Source organism: Grosmannia clavigera, assembly GCF_000143105.1.
Source record: "Grosmannia clavigera kw1407 unplaced genomic scaffold GCSC_97, whole genome shotgun sequence".
Classification (NCBI taxonomy): domain Eukaryota; kingdom Fungi; phylum Ascomycota; class Sordariomycetes; order Ophiostomatales; family Ophiostomataceae; genus Leptographium; species Leptographium clavigerum.
This window is the reverse complement of record NW_014040560.1, coordinates 2142983-2155087: the sequence shown is the minus strand read 5'-3', so window position 1 is coordinate 2155087 and position 12105 is coordinate 2142983. Positions and strand designations below refer to the sequence as shown.

Sequence of the window (12105 nt, the reverse complement as noted above, 5' to 3'; positions counted from 1 at the left end):
AAGTCGACTTAAAGAATTTGCAAGTCTTGGCCAAGGCTCGAATGAAAGATCAGCTGGAGCATTAGAAATCGTCCGACGTCGAGTCATCTGCAGCGTTGGATGCTGTACTAGAGGCTTTTGCCTCGGTATTCGACAGTCCAGTTGGCGAGATACCCCCGTCGGCGTCTTTTAGCCAGCTGGGCGGCCACTCGCTTACCGCGGTCAAGTTGCAATCTCGTCTCCGCCGCGATGGACTAAATATAGATTTGTCTAAGATCTTTAATCTTGATACACCTATGGCAATCTCTCGATCCCTGTCTACGATTATTACCCCGGAAATGGACTCGGTCGTGGCTAAAGAACATCTCACCGCGCCGCTTACACCTTACCAACTAGAGATGCTGAGTAAGACCAAGGAGGACCCTTCGAGGAACTACAGCTTTTATGGTCTAACAAGAAGCAATGTCAACGGCACCATCATGGCCGATCAATTGCACGAGGTGTGGGAAACCTTGTTCTATCGTCACGACATATATCGATCGACATTTGACCTGGACGCCAAAACTCAAACAGTACATGCAAAGCCTGACTTCATTTGGAAAAGCTTTGAAGTCCTGGACGAAACAGATATGGAGTCAGTGTCTAGGCGCGAGAGGGAGTCCTTGTAGACTATGCTTCGTTCTCGAGAACCCTCTCTGCCTATCCTGAAACCTATTTTTTGGATAATCGATGCTCCTGGCTACGCAATTCAAATGAATTGGGCTGCTCACCATATTTACACTGACGCATAGTCATTTGGAATTGTCTTAGATGAGATGGAAGCCATCATCAACGGACAGTCTTCTACACTCTCTCCAGCCCCAAGCTACACCGGAATAGCCCAGCATCTCTCCCGGGAATATGATCGTCAACATGACGCCATCGACTCTTTCTGGAGTGACTATACGACAATATGGTCTAAGTTGCGGCATATTCAACTACCGCCTCCTTCAAATCCAAGCACTAAACCGTGGGACACGTGGGGGAGCGACGCCCATGTACGAAAATCCCTATTGGATTCCTTTTCTGCCGAAAATCGCGTTTCTTCCGCCGCCGTGATATATACCGCCTGGGCACTCACACTAGTTCAATACACTGGTTCCAATACTGTGGGGATGAAGATCAGTGTTTCTGGGCGCAATATTGGCCATCCATCGGTTGAGAATGTGGTCGGTTCTCTCAACGGACGTTGCCCACTGCTGCTGCAAATAAAGGATGACTGGACTATGCCGGAGGCAATGACATCGTTGCAAAGGACATTCCTTCGCGTTAACGATTATCAGTGGACGTACCCGGACATAAAGAGGCATGTTCCAAAGAACTCTAGAGACGATGCTTACTGGTTTGATTCACAGGTCGTTGTCTTGCTGGACATGCCTGTCAATTCTGGGCTCTGGGATATACATGAGGTTCAGAAACCCACTGCTCCCATCTGGCTTGGTCTAATCCAGAGAGGGGACGTATTGAACATTCGTTTGAGATACGATGGTGGTAGATACAGTCGGGATGGTGTGCAGGAAATGGGTAAGACTTTCATGGATATACTGGGACAGCTGGTTAAAGCTGATCGAGGCACACGCATCAACGAGATGAATGGTGGGCTGTCTTGCAAAAACTAAAATAATCGCATTACTAAACGAACATGTGCTTTTCTACACATTATTAGTGAATTACGAATATATTATCACGCCTTTTGAACAGAAAGTGAGAATTGAATGAACTATTTGAAGCAAAGAAAATAAATGCCTAAAATTCAACCTATGCCTTGTGAGATACCGCTTGTCGGGCCTAGATATTGGCACAGGGTTCCGGGTTCCGGGTTCCGGGTATCGTTTTAACATGTTACTTCCGAGCATTTAGCTACCGGCATTGCCTCAACTAGGCTTAGTCGCCGGTGTGTAGACATTAATAATACTAAAAATGGAGCCCTGAAGATTCTAGGGCCATTATGACTACATGTAGTAATAAAGGGTTGAATACCAACCATCTCACTCCAGTGTTACAGATCCAATGCCAAGTAACCGACAACAAAATGGAAGGTCCTCTACATTTGCTGGCTAAATGGCCAATGACGATAGCAACTGCTGCTTTTGGATTCTACATTGTTGTTCTTGCAATCTACCGACTATACTTCTACCCTCTAGCTAAGTTTCCAGGACCAAAGATTGCCGCACTGACGCTGTGGTACGAGTTTTATTACGATGGCCTTAAACGAGGGCGGTACACCTTTAAAATTGGGAAAATGCACGAGAAGTACGGCCCGATTGTTAGGATCAGCCCTAATAAGCTCCATGTCAACGAGCCCTCCTTCATCAATGACCTCTATGCCGGTGGAGGCAAGAGGCGAGACAAATACGCCTACTTCAGTGCTCAATTCGGTATCCCAGACAGTGTCTTCGGTACACCCGGGCACGATCTTCATCGTCTCAGGCGTGGCTCTCTCAATCGCTTCTTCTCCAAGGCGTCTGTCACCAAACTCGAGCCCATTATCCACAACGCCATTGAGAAGCTTATTTCTCAGCTCCAGGCGCACACGGGCTCGGGAAACCCTGTGGCCATGACCATGGCTTTTAGCTGCATAACGACAGATGTTGTTACCGAGTACGCCTTTGACAAGAGCTATGATTTCCTGGGGGCGCCAACATTTGAGCCAAATTTCCACCGAGCCATCATCGCTGGTACCGACATGGGCCCATGGTTTAAGCAATTCCCGTGGCTCATTACATTGATGAACCAGATTCCCCAGTCAATTGTCACTTGGATTAATCCAGAAGCGGCTGTCTATGTCCAATTCCAAGAGGATATCCGGCGCCAGATTCGACAGGTCCAACTTAGCGTGGCTGAAGACAAAGTTGATCGTGGAACTGGTAGGACAATATTTCATAAGCTTCTTACGGGTGATTTACCTGAGCGAGAGAAACGACTGGAGCGGCTTTGGCAGGAGGGCCAAATTGTCATTGGTGCTAGGACTGAAACAACCGCCTGGTCTCTTTCAGCAATTCTGTTCTATGTCCTAAACGACCCAAGGATTCTAAGAAATCTACAGAATGAACTTTTTGCGGCCATCCCAGACCCCAAAGAGAGAGTCCCCTACAGCAACTTAGAACAACTGCCATACCTTAGTGCTGTTATCTGCGAGGGACTCCGGCTCTCCTATAGAGTCAGCACACGTCTCCAGAGAATCAACCCCGATGGTCCCTTTTTCGTCAAGACTAATGCAGACTCGAGCAAAACGGGGAACGGTGGCGTGCGTGTGGTTGAGATACCACCCGGAACACCTGTTGGAATGACGGCTGCACTTATTCACAACCATCCGGATCTCTTTCCGAACCCCGACGACTTCTGTCCAGAACGATGGCTTGATAGCAATGGTCAACGTCATCATAATCTTAACAAATATCTCTTGTCTTTCTCACGTAGTAGTCGGCAGTGCATTAGTATCAAGTAAGTCAATCAATAAGGCCTGATCAGACACAATCTTACTAACATGCAAATTAGTCTTGCGTATGCTAAGCTCTATTTAGCATTTGGCTTGCTTATTCGTCGCATAGGCTCAAGCCTCCGTCTTTTCAACACAACCAAGGACGATGTTAAGATTCACTACGATCGATTTGTTCCGACACCAAAGGATGGGACAAAGGGAATCCGCATTACTATCCTCCCTGGTTCGGAGTCCTTCATATAGATGTTTCTCTTTTACAAAGAAAATTTTTATCCGCGTGTAGATACATAAATGAACATCGTCTAAGACCGCATATAAACAATAAAATTTCAACGAAATCTCACGAGTTCGGGTAGATTCTACCACTGCAGATATCATACCAATATACCTCTATCCAACATATTGAAGTCCTCTCGGTATTCATGTCGTAAGAGGCATTACCTCTTAGAAATTTCCTAGTCGAGTAGCAATCGTACGTCAGCTGTCACATTTTGGAACGAGACGGATGATTATGATAAAAGCACCATGGAGTGCAAGCATGTAAGAAACAATGTTATATCTAGCGGGAATCAATCTAATTCATAAGGTACTAGTACACCTATCATTGTTTGATTTGCATCCCATCTAGACCATATTTTCTTCCCTAATAATTACTTAAAATGGCACCTCATGCGGAGCACGATGACAACTGCGTTGCTAAACAATTGGCCGCGGGAGTTGAAGATGCCGGGCTTAACACAATCTTAATTACGAAGATTATAAATTGCGATGCCGAGGCAAGTGCCGAACTTTTCCGTGCCTGCAAAGATTTAGGCTTCTTCTATCTCGACGTGCGAGACCACCTATCTCGAGAAGTCGCCAAGCAAATTAACTTAGTTACGTCTGCTGCCCATCAATTCTACAACCTGCCGTAAGAGGAAAAGTCTACTTGGGAAGCTAACAAAGATTATGTGTCCGGAGAAGAAATTGTAGGCGGGTATAACATTGCCACTCTAGTATGATGATAGTGACAGATTCTGATATCCATTCTAGTTACAAGCCTGCTAGCATCCAGACTAGCTTAGTTGCTGGTAAAGTCGATGGATTCGAAGGATTCTTGGTTAGTGATCATTAATTGCTATCTGAATGTTTATTTTTTTTTTCTATTATTTATGTCACATTTCTCCTTATACAAGGAAAGAAATATGTTAAACTTGATCAACTAATATCCATCTCTTCTACTATAGATTTTTGAGCATGCCCTTCGAAATGCCGCCCGAGACAAGCCTGTCAACCTGCCTAAGGCCTTTCAAGAGAGACGTGAGCTATTCGAAGCCACTAACAAAAGTCTCGGCGATATTGGAAGGGTTCTCCTTGACAGTCTATCTCGGTCTCTCGAACTTGATGCCAAGGATAACCTCGCCCGACACCATCACCAGGACCATGCCTCTCCTACTGCCCTGGGATTGCTGAAATACCTGCCTTACAATCCAGCTGCAGAAGAGGTTGGCCATGTATCGCACACTGATATTGGGAGTCTCTCTATGGTCTTCTCCGAAGTCGGTGGACTCCAAGTCTACCACCCGGAAAGGAAGGCATGGGTGTTTATTCCACCAAAGCCCGGCCATACTGTGTGCAATATTGGAGATTCGGTTGAGTTCCTGTCTAACAAGGCCCTCCGATCATCGCTCCACCGTGTCATTCCGCACCCTGCTGAGAAGGGGAAGTCCAAGATGACGGTCGTCTACCTTATGAGGCCGGACACAGACACGGTTTTTATAGACCGTGAGGGAAAGAAGTGGCGTAGTGTTGATTGGCACAACATGAAGAACAGGCTATTTACTGAAGATTTGGACTCCCAGGCCAGCAACCTTGCTTTGACTGGACGCTTAGGCCTGGACGATCTCTGGGACGAGAAGGAGGTTTAATCCCATATGGTTTTTGTGTATCTATTCTAGACTCTTTAATCGTCTCCATGGGCCATTGTGCTTCTTTTGCATCCGACTAAATTCAACTCCATGGTTGTTACGGGTTAGCCCGATTCGGCATGTATTGCTCGGCATACTCCGGACTTGTCCGTTTATAGTAAAATGTGTGCGAGAAGCACACCGAAACTTAAAGATGTGTACTCCGTAAGCGCGCAAGAAATGGTTATTGGTATAAAGCTGCATCCATACTGTCAATTGGGTTTAACTTGCATTGGTAGCAGATTCAGGTTATGTTGCCCACTATGGATTATTATTTTTCACTCCCAGGGCCAAATTTAATCCCAACTGCAAGCATTACCTCGCTGCTTGCCCTCTTGGCCATATGGCTTTTCACCAGGAAAGAAGCGACGCTGGATGCTCCACTTCTTACAAATGATTCTGGTGATATGCTGGACATTATGAAGAAGGGCTATGACGAGGTATGCCACTTCATACAATCCTTAAACCCGTCCAAATCGCAGCAAACCTCGTGAATGCAGCATTATCTAACGAGTCCCCGCATAAGTACCGTGATCGTTTATTCAAAATTCCTACATCTAATAAGCCAATGGTTATCGTACCAGGTCACCTTCTTGATGACTTGAAAAGCTTTCCCGAGGAGGCCATCAGCTTCCGCCACGAGATGTACGATCGCTACCTTGGTCAATACACCTCGGTGGCATCTAATAGTTCTGCCATGATTCACTCAGTCAAATTTGATCTGACTAAAGGCATCGGTAATCTTATTCCCGTTATACAAGAGGAGGTTGAGTACGCTTTAAAAGACTTCATGTCTACGCACGCATCGGACCCGGAAGGATGGGTTAGAGCACCTATTTACGGCATGTCTACACGCACTATAGCCCTGGTCTCTGGCCGGGTCTTTGTAGGCTTGCCACTATCGCGGAATGAGGAGTGGTAAGTTCCCTTCACACCCAACTACCTCTCTCATCATAGGATTCGTCCTAATAGAATACAGGATTCAGATGGCCATCAACTCAACGATAGACTCATTTGTTGGCGCAGCCATGATGTGGGAGTATCCCTCGTGGTCTTGGCCTATTATGCAGTGGATTGTACCTCAAACCAAGAGAGTTCGCTACTATCGACGCAGAGTGGGCGAGATGCTGAACCCGATCATCACAACCCGACTGCAGGCGGGCTCGGATACCAAGAAACCAGCTGACATGATTCAATGGCTCATTGACAACTCGAATGGCCGTGGCGGGGACTTGCCATTCCAAGCCAATGAGCATATTGTCATGAATGTCGCAGCAATCCACACGACGGGAGGACAACTGGCCCACACCATCTTCGACCTAGCACGACGCCCAGAATATATTTATATTCTACGTGAAGAGATGGACAATGTCCTTTCAGATGAAGGGCCCATAACTAAACAGGATCTTTTCCGGCTCAAGAAGATGGACAGCTTCCTTCGCGAAGTGCAGCGGATGAGCCCCCCATCCATGGTTTCGGTCAATCGCAAGGCACTCAAGTCCCTTACGCTGCCCAATGGTCTGGTGATTCCGAAGGGTACATCACTCGCCGCCTCGCCTGCATGTGTGAGCAGGGATTCCTTGATCTGGGATAACCCAGATGAATTTGATGGACTCAGGTTCTACAAATTGAGAGAGGCCGAAGGAGAGGAGAAGTATCAATTTGCTACTGTCAACGAAGATGCGTTGAGCTTTGGTGAGTAACCAATACTGTCCCCATATTTATTGGCCTGAATCTAACCATGTATTTACTTGTTCTTGGTTAGGTCATGGCCGGCACGCCTGTCCTGGACGCTTCTTCGCCTCTGCGGAACTCAAGGTTGTCTTAGTTCACATTCTTCGAGAGTACGATATTAAGTTGTGTGATGACTACAGCAACGATCGGGATCTTAATCGCTTTGTCGAGGTTATGGCTGCCTAAGATCACACTTATGAGCTTTGTTTTCGCGAAAGAAACTTAGCTTGAATGCATTTTAGGACTGCCCGATTAACGTTTCCAGGGTTGGCAAACCAGTATACTAGTTATTTACCCGTACTAGTACTAGAGTAGTATAAAGTAGTATAAGTACTACCTTAGTAGTTATACACTAGTACTAGTACTAGTACTAGTATACTAGTAGTACTATTACTAATATTACTAATGCTACTTTATATAAATATATATACATATAAGCATATATTACTAATAAAGTTAAAAAAAAAATAAAATAAAAAATAAAGTAAAGTGCTAAGTACGGGAATTCGCCACGCTGTAGACCTTCTACCCTACTTAGCCATACGGCACTGTGATTGGTTAGAATGGTAATAAGTAGGGCCTAACACTAGTATTAAAACGGATATCCCTAGAAGGGTTGCGATATATCTATTTCTTCCTTAGTACAATACACAGATTTGCTTACAACTTACCCTATTTAGCCTCCTGCTCCTTACAGTGCATTACGTTATATAACCGCTACGTATAGCCTCCTGTAACCTTTACATAAAGTAATTATAATAATTAAATATAACTAAAAATAAATAGTTTAAATAATACTTTAATACTTAAATACTACTAGTACAAAGGTCGCTACTAAAAGTCCTTTCTAACCGCCTTTAGCCCTACTATTTGCACTAAGCCTAATTAAGAAATCTATTTTCAAATTACATTCCGTCTCCTTTTTAGTGCATCCTTTCGTCCCTCCCTATATTCATTACTACTACCTAAAGCGATTACCTGCTAAATATGCTATAGTATCCTTTTAATCCACTCCTAAATACAGTCTTATTTTAAGTCTGCCTACGCACGCTACTAGTCTGCCTTTGCTTATACCTTTAATAAAGGCACGCTGAACTTAGTAGTTTGCCTTTTTAAGTGTATTTAGTATAGCTTAATTATTTGAATCTAGTAAATTTAGGCACTAAAATAGCCTTTAAACGATTATATAGTTGTATACAACTGCTTATAAAGTATATATATAAGCTAAAGCTTAGTTTTTTTAAACTAAGAAGTTTATACTATACTTATAAGTAAAAGGTATTAGCTTTAAAATAATAATCTGCTTTTATAAGTAGCTTTGCTTATTTACTTTATAAACTTTTATTATAGCTTTTATCTTAGTAGATCTTATAGCCTAATATAATAAACATTAGTCTTAAGCTCTTATACTTTATAAAGTTATAGTTTTATTTACTAATTTTATAACGCTAACTCTTTTTTTAACTTTATACGCTTTTTATAGTCTTAAAATGTTAAATATAAAATAGTCTTTTATTATTATATATAAAGTATTCTTAAAATATAAATTTAAAGTATTCTTTCTACCTTTCTTAAATATAAGATTATAAAAACCTTTTATTTAAAGCTTTTTAAACTTTATAGCTCTTTCGTTTATAGTAAAAAAGAATAAACGTTTTATTAAACTATATTACTTTTTTTAATTATTTAATATTTAGTGTTTATAGCGTAAGCACTAAGCTAACCGCTCTTATTTTATTAACTTTGTTAATTTAGGCTTTTATATTAGTTTTATCTTCTTTATCCTAACGTTTTAAAGAGTACGCTAAACTATTATTATTAAAACGCTACTAATTTTATATGCTAAATAAGCAGTTGTTTTTTCTCGTCTATAGCGGTCGGTGCACACCTTTATAAAAACCTCTTCTTTAACTAGTTCTTGCTTTTAAGGGCGGCCGGTTTAGTTACCGTCTACAACGTAGATATTAAGTATAACCGGCAAGCGTGCATTAATATTAAAGCTACGGTTAATAGCTTTATTAAGAAGTAAATGTACCTGCCGTGCAGAAATACTAGTAAAGGCTTTAATTTAATTATTCGTAGCACCGAATAGCTTTAAGCTAAGGGCCTGCGCCCGGGTAGCAATATTGTATAAAGGTATAATGAATTAGATATAAAGAAAAAACAAAAGGCGCGACGGCAGCAGCGGCACGGAAAAGTAAACAAATAATTCTGCCGGCATTATTTAGATTTGTGGGTCTAAGGCGGTCAGAAAGGACTTTTGGTAGCGACCTCTGTACTAGTACTAGTATAATACTACGAAGGCCCTTACTAAAAGTATAGGCTTACCGCTTTTAGCAAAATAGGCAGGTAGGTATAGTGTTTATATTTTATTAATACTGTATTATTACTAGCGAATTAGCGTGGTATTATAAATGCTAAGTACCCTATAGCAATATAAATTAGCGGCGTACATTAGTAAGCTAGTCTATTAAGGTTTAGCATACAGTCGCTAACGCTTTCTCCGTATGCATTATACTAGTTACTGTATACTGCCGCAGCTATGGAAAAGCGGTAAGCTTAAACTTTTGGTAGGGACCTTCGTATAGTAGTACTCTAAGGCTTTCATCATTGGTGGAGAGCTTTAGTCCCTTGTTTATAAGTTTCTCCCGTCTTTAATCTTGGTTATAGCTCTTTAAGCTATGTCTTATCTACAGAGTCTGGCCTATCCTGCGAGCAAGTGCATATCCGTAGCAATAGTCTCTAATTGTCACTCTCTGCGTGTCCTTGTCCATTCGTTATCTTCTCACTGCGTGTAATAGCCTGTAGCCCCCGGGTAATGTCCTTGATAATATCTTCTACGTCTTCTGTTCCCACAGAAAGACGGATGAGATCCTATCACCACGCAATCGATTTAGTGTTATCTCTAAAAAATGAAGTACTCATGCGAGGTTGCATGGTATTAAGAGATACTCACTTCGGTGATCCCTGCATTTGTCCGATCTTCCTCGGTCATGATGGCGTGCGTCGAGCTCCAAGGATGTGTCGCCATGGTTTTGCAGTCTCCGACGCTATAGTTCCCGACCTCGTGTTAGTGTAATGTAATCTGTAACTGTAGGCTGCCACCATGAGAATGCGCGTACTTTGTCATATTTGAAACAAGGCGGAGAGCATCAACAAACGCCTTACTGCCCATCGTGCCACCCTTCACTCCAAAGGACAACACACCCCCGTACCCACGACGAAGATACTTCTTTCCTCTATAATGGTACTTGTCCGTCGGCAATCCTAAGTTGTCGTGGCGAAAAAGAGTCAGCTGTCTTGTTCTTCGCTGTCACCCAGCACTTCAACTCTAGCCATGATACATAGAAAAGAGGGGTCCCGAACTCGGGGCTTGGATATTTACTCACCAGGATAACTGATCCAATTGGTCTGTGGGTGTTTGGAAAAAAATGTGGCAATCTTCAACGCGTTGGAGGCTATCCGATCACAACGGAGGCTCAGGGTTTCCATGCCGAGGAGAATCTGTTGTGCAGCGAAGGGGTTCAACACGCTCCCTACCTCCATAACAATTTCGAGCCGCAGGGCCATGGCAAAGGCCACTCGGCCAAAATTAGCTGCATATGAAAATGGCATGGGTCCATCGCTGAGCTGGGTGAGATGCGGGAACCGATCCCCGGCTTTGTTCCAATCGAAGCATCCCGAGTCTACAATGACGCCTCCGACGGTTGTGCCGTGGCCGCCCAACCACTTGGTTGCAGAATGGACGACAATGTCAGCACCGAAAGAGATCACGGGGCACCAAAACCCCCCTGCTCCAAAGGTGTTGTCAACCTATACAATGCATGGCGTGAGAAAACAAAACTAAGAAAGGGAGGATACGAGAGCGAAAGATCCATGTGCCTTCCATATTAAGGGAGGGGGCGGGGCGGACATACTATAAGGGGAACCGAGTACTCATGTGCGATATCGGCAATTGCCTGGAGATCCGGGATACTGATACGTGGGTTGCCCACTGTCTCTACAAAGACTAGCTTCGTCCGATCGTCAATGAGCGGCCGGTAATCCTTAGCGTTGTCACTAGTCACCCATTTAACAGTCACCCCTATACGAGGTAGAAGCGTCTTGAACATGCTGTAGCTACCACCGTAGAGAGCGGTTGATGCAACGATGTTATCCCCAGTATGAGCTAGACACAAGATTATTGCTTGAAAGACTGCCGACTGGCCAGAAGCACATGCTACCGCGGCGGTTCCGCCTTCCAAAGCAGCGACTCTCTTCTCAAACACTTCTACTGTAGGCTGTCGGGTTTCCAAGCGTGGTTAGAGCCGCAAGTGACAATCATGTCCCATTCATCTTTACTTGGGTAATGATGATATGGGTTTTGAGGCTAGCGAAATCTTCGGCCATAGACATACATTTGCTATCCGGGAGTAGACGTATCCCGCCTCCTCATTGCTACACACACGCCGAGCATGTTCGCTGTCGGTGAAGACATATGACTGCACAACCAGATCTATTAGCCTTCGGGTCTAATCCCACGTAAATGGACACTTATGAAGCCGCCTTACTGCTGTCGCGTAAATAGGCACAGCCCTTGCTTTTGTGGCGGGGTTAGGCTTTGCACCTGCGTGGATCTGTCGAGTATCAAACGCCCGCTCGGCTTCTAAGTCAACATCCACCCTGAAGGGAGCAAACGCGTCTGCCATTGTGAAAGGGGGTTTATTGATGGTACACTCAAGGCAAACAGATACCGATGCGTAATTGGAATTCGGATACTAATCGAATTCTACGTCAGCGATACTTTTACTTAATAGCCTCGCATCATTCCAAGGCTCTCACGTTCACGTGTGGAAATTGGCCCCATTCGCCTCATCCAGAGATTTTGGTACGGCCAATGAAACATGTGATAGTAAGCCATCTACCCGACCAATAGATTGTTCTTCGTTGAGTGAATCGGGAAGTTTGCGTTGGTGTTGTACCCTT

General features: G+C 43.9%; 5 protein-coding genes across 5 annotated transcripts; 4 read left to right on the top strand and 1 right to left on the bottom strand.

The window, feature by feature from the left end:
- Positions 1 to 317: 317 nt before the first annotated feature.
- On the top strand, positions 318 to 647 carry CMQ_4686 (nonribosomal peptide synthetase 11; the record flags this gene model as incomplete). Its single annotated transcript, XM_014312842.1, has 1 exon — positions 318 to 647. One exon carries the CDS (start codon positions 318 to 320, stop codon positions 645 to 647), a length of 330 nt encoding a protein of 109 aa, XP_014168317.1.
- Positions 648 to 2050: 1403 nt separating this feature from the next.
- On the top strand, positions 2051 to 3703 carry CMQ_4817 (oxoglutarate/iron-dependent oxygenase; the record flags this gene model as incomplete). The annotated part of the gene is made up of 2 exons (XM_014312973.1): positions 2051 to 3462; positions 3517 to 3703. 2 exons carry the CDS (start codon positions 2051 to 2053, stop codon positions 3701 to 3703), a joined length of 1599 nt encoding a protein of 532 aa, XP_014168448.1.
- Positions 3704 to 4119: 416 nt separating this feature from the next.
- On the top strand, positions 4120 to 5367 carry CMQ_4827 (1-aminocyclopropane-1-carboxylate oxidase; the record flags this gene model as incomplete). The annotated part of the gene is made up of 2 exons (XM_014312983.1): positions 4120 to 4290; positions 4687 to 5367. 2 exons carry the CDS (start codon positions 4120 to 4122, stop codon positions 5365 to 5367), a joined length of 852 nt encoding a protein of 283 aa, XP_014168458.1.
- Positions 5368 to 5848: 481 nt separating this feature from the next.
- CMQ_4620 (cytochrome p450 monooxygenase) lies at positions 5849 to 7326 on the top strand (the record flags this gene model as incomplete). The annotated part of the gene is made up of 3 exons (XM_014312776.1): positions 5849 to 6324; positions 6386 to 7101; positions 7172 to 7326. The coding sequence occupies 3 exons, from the start codon at positions 5849 to 5851 to the stop codon at positions 7324 to 7326; spliced, it is 1347 nt and encodes a 448-aa protein (XP_014168251.1).
- A 2556-nt stretch (positions 7327 to 9882) lies between these two features.
- CMQ_4458 (homocysteine synthase) lies at positions 9883 to 11828 on the bottom strand (the record flags this gene model as incomplete). The annotated part of the gene is made up of 6 exons (XM_014312614.1): positions 9883 to 10014; positions 10097 to 10190; positions 10356 to 10407; positions 10530 to 10953; positions 11058 to 11420; positions 11691 to 11828. The coding sequence occupies 6 exons, from the start codon at positions 11826 to 11828 to the stop codon at positions 9883 to 9885; spliced, it is 1203 nt and encodes a 400-aa protein (XP_014168089.1).
- Between the last annotated feature and the right edge of the window lie 277 nt (positions 11829 to 12105).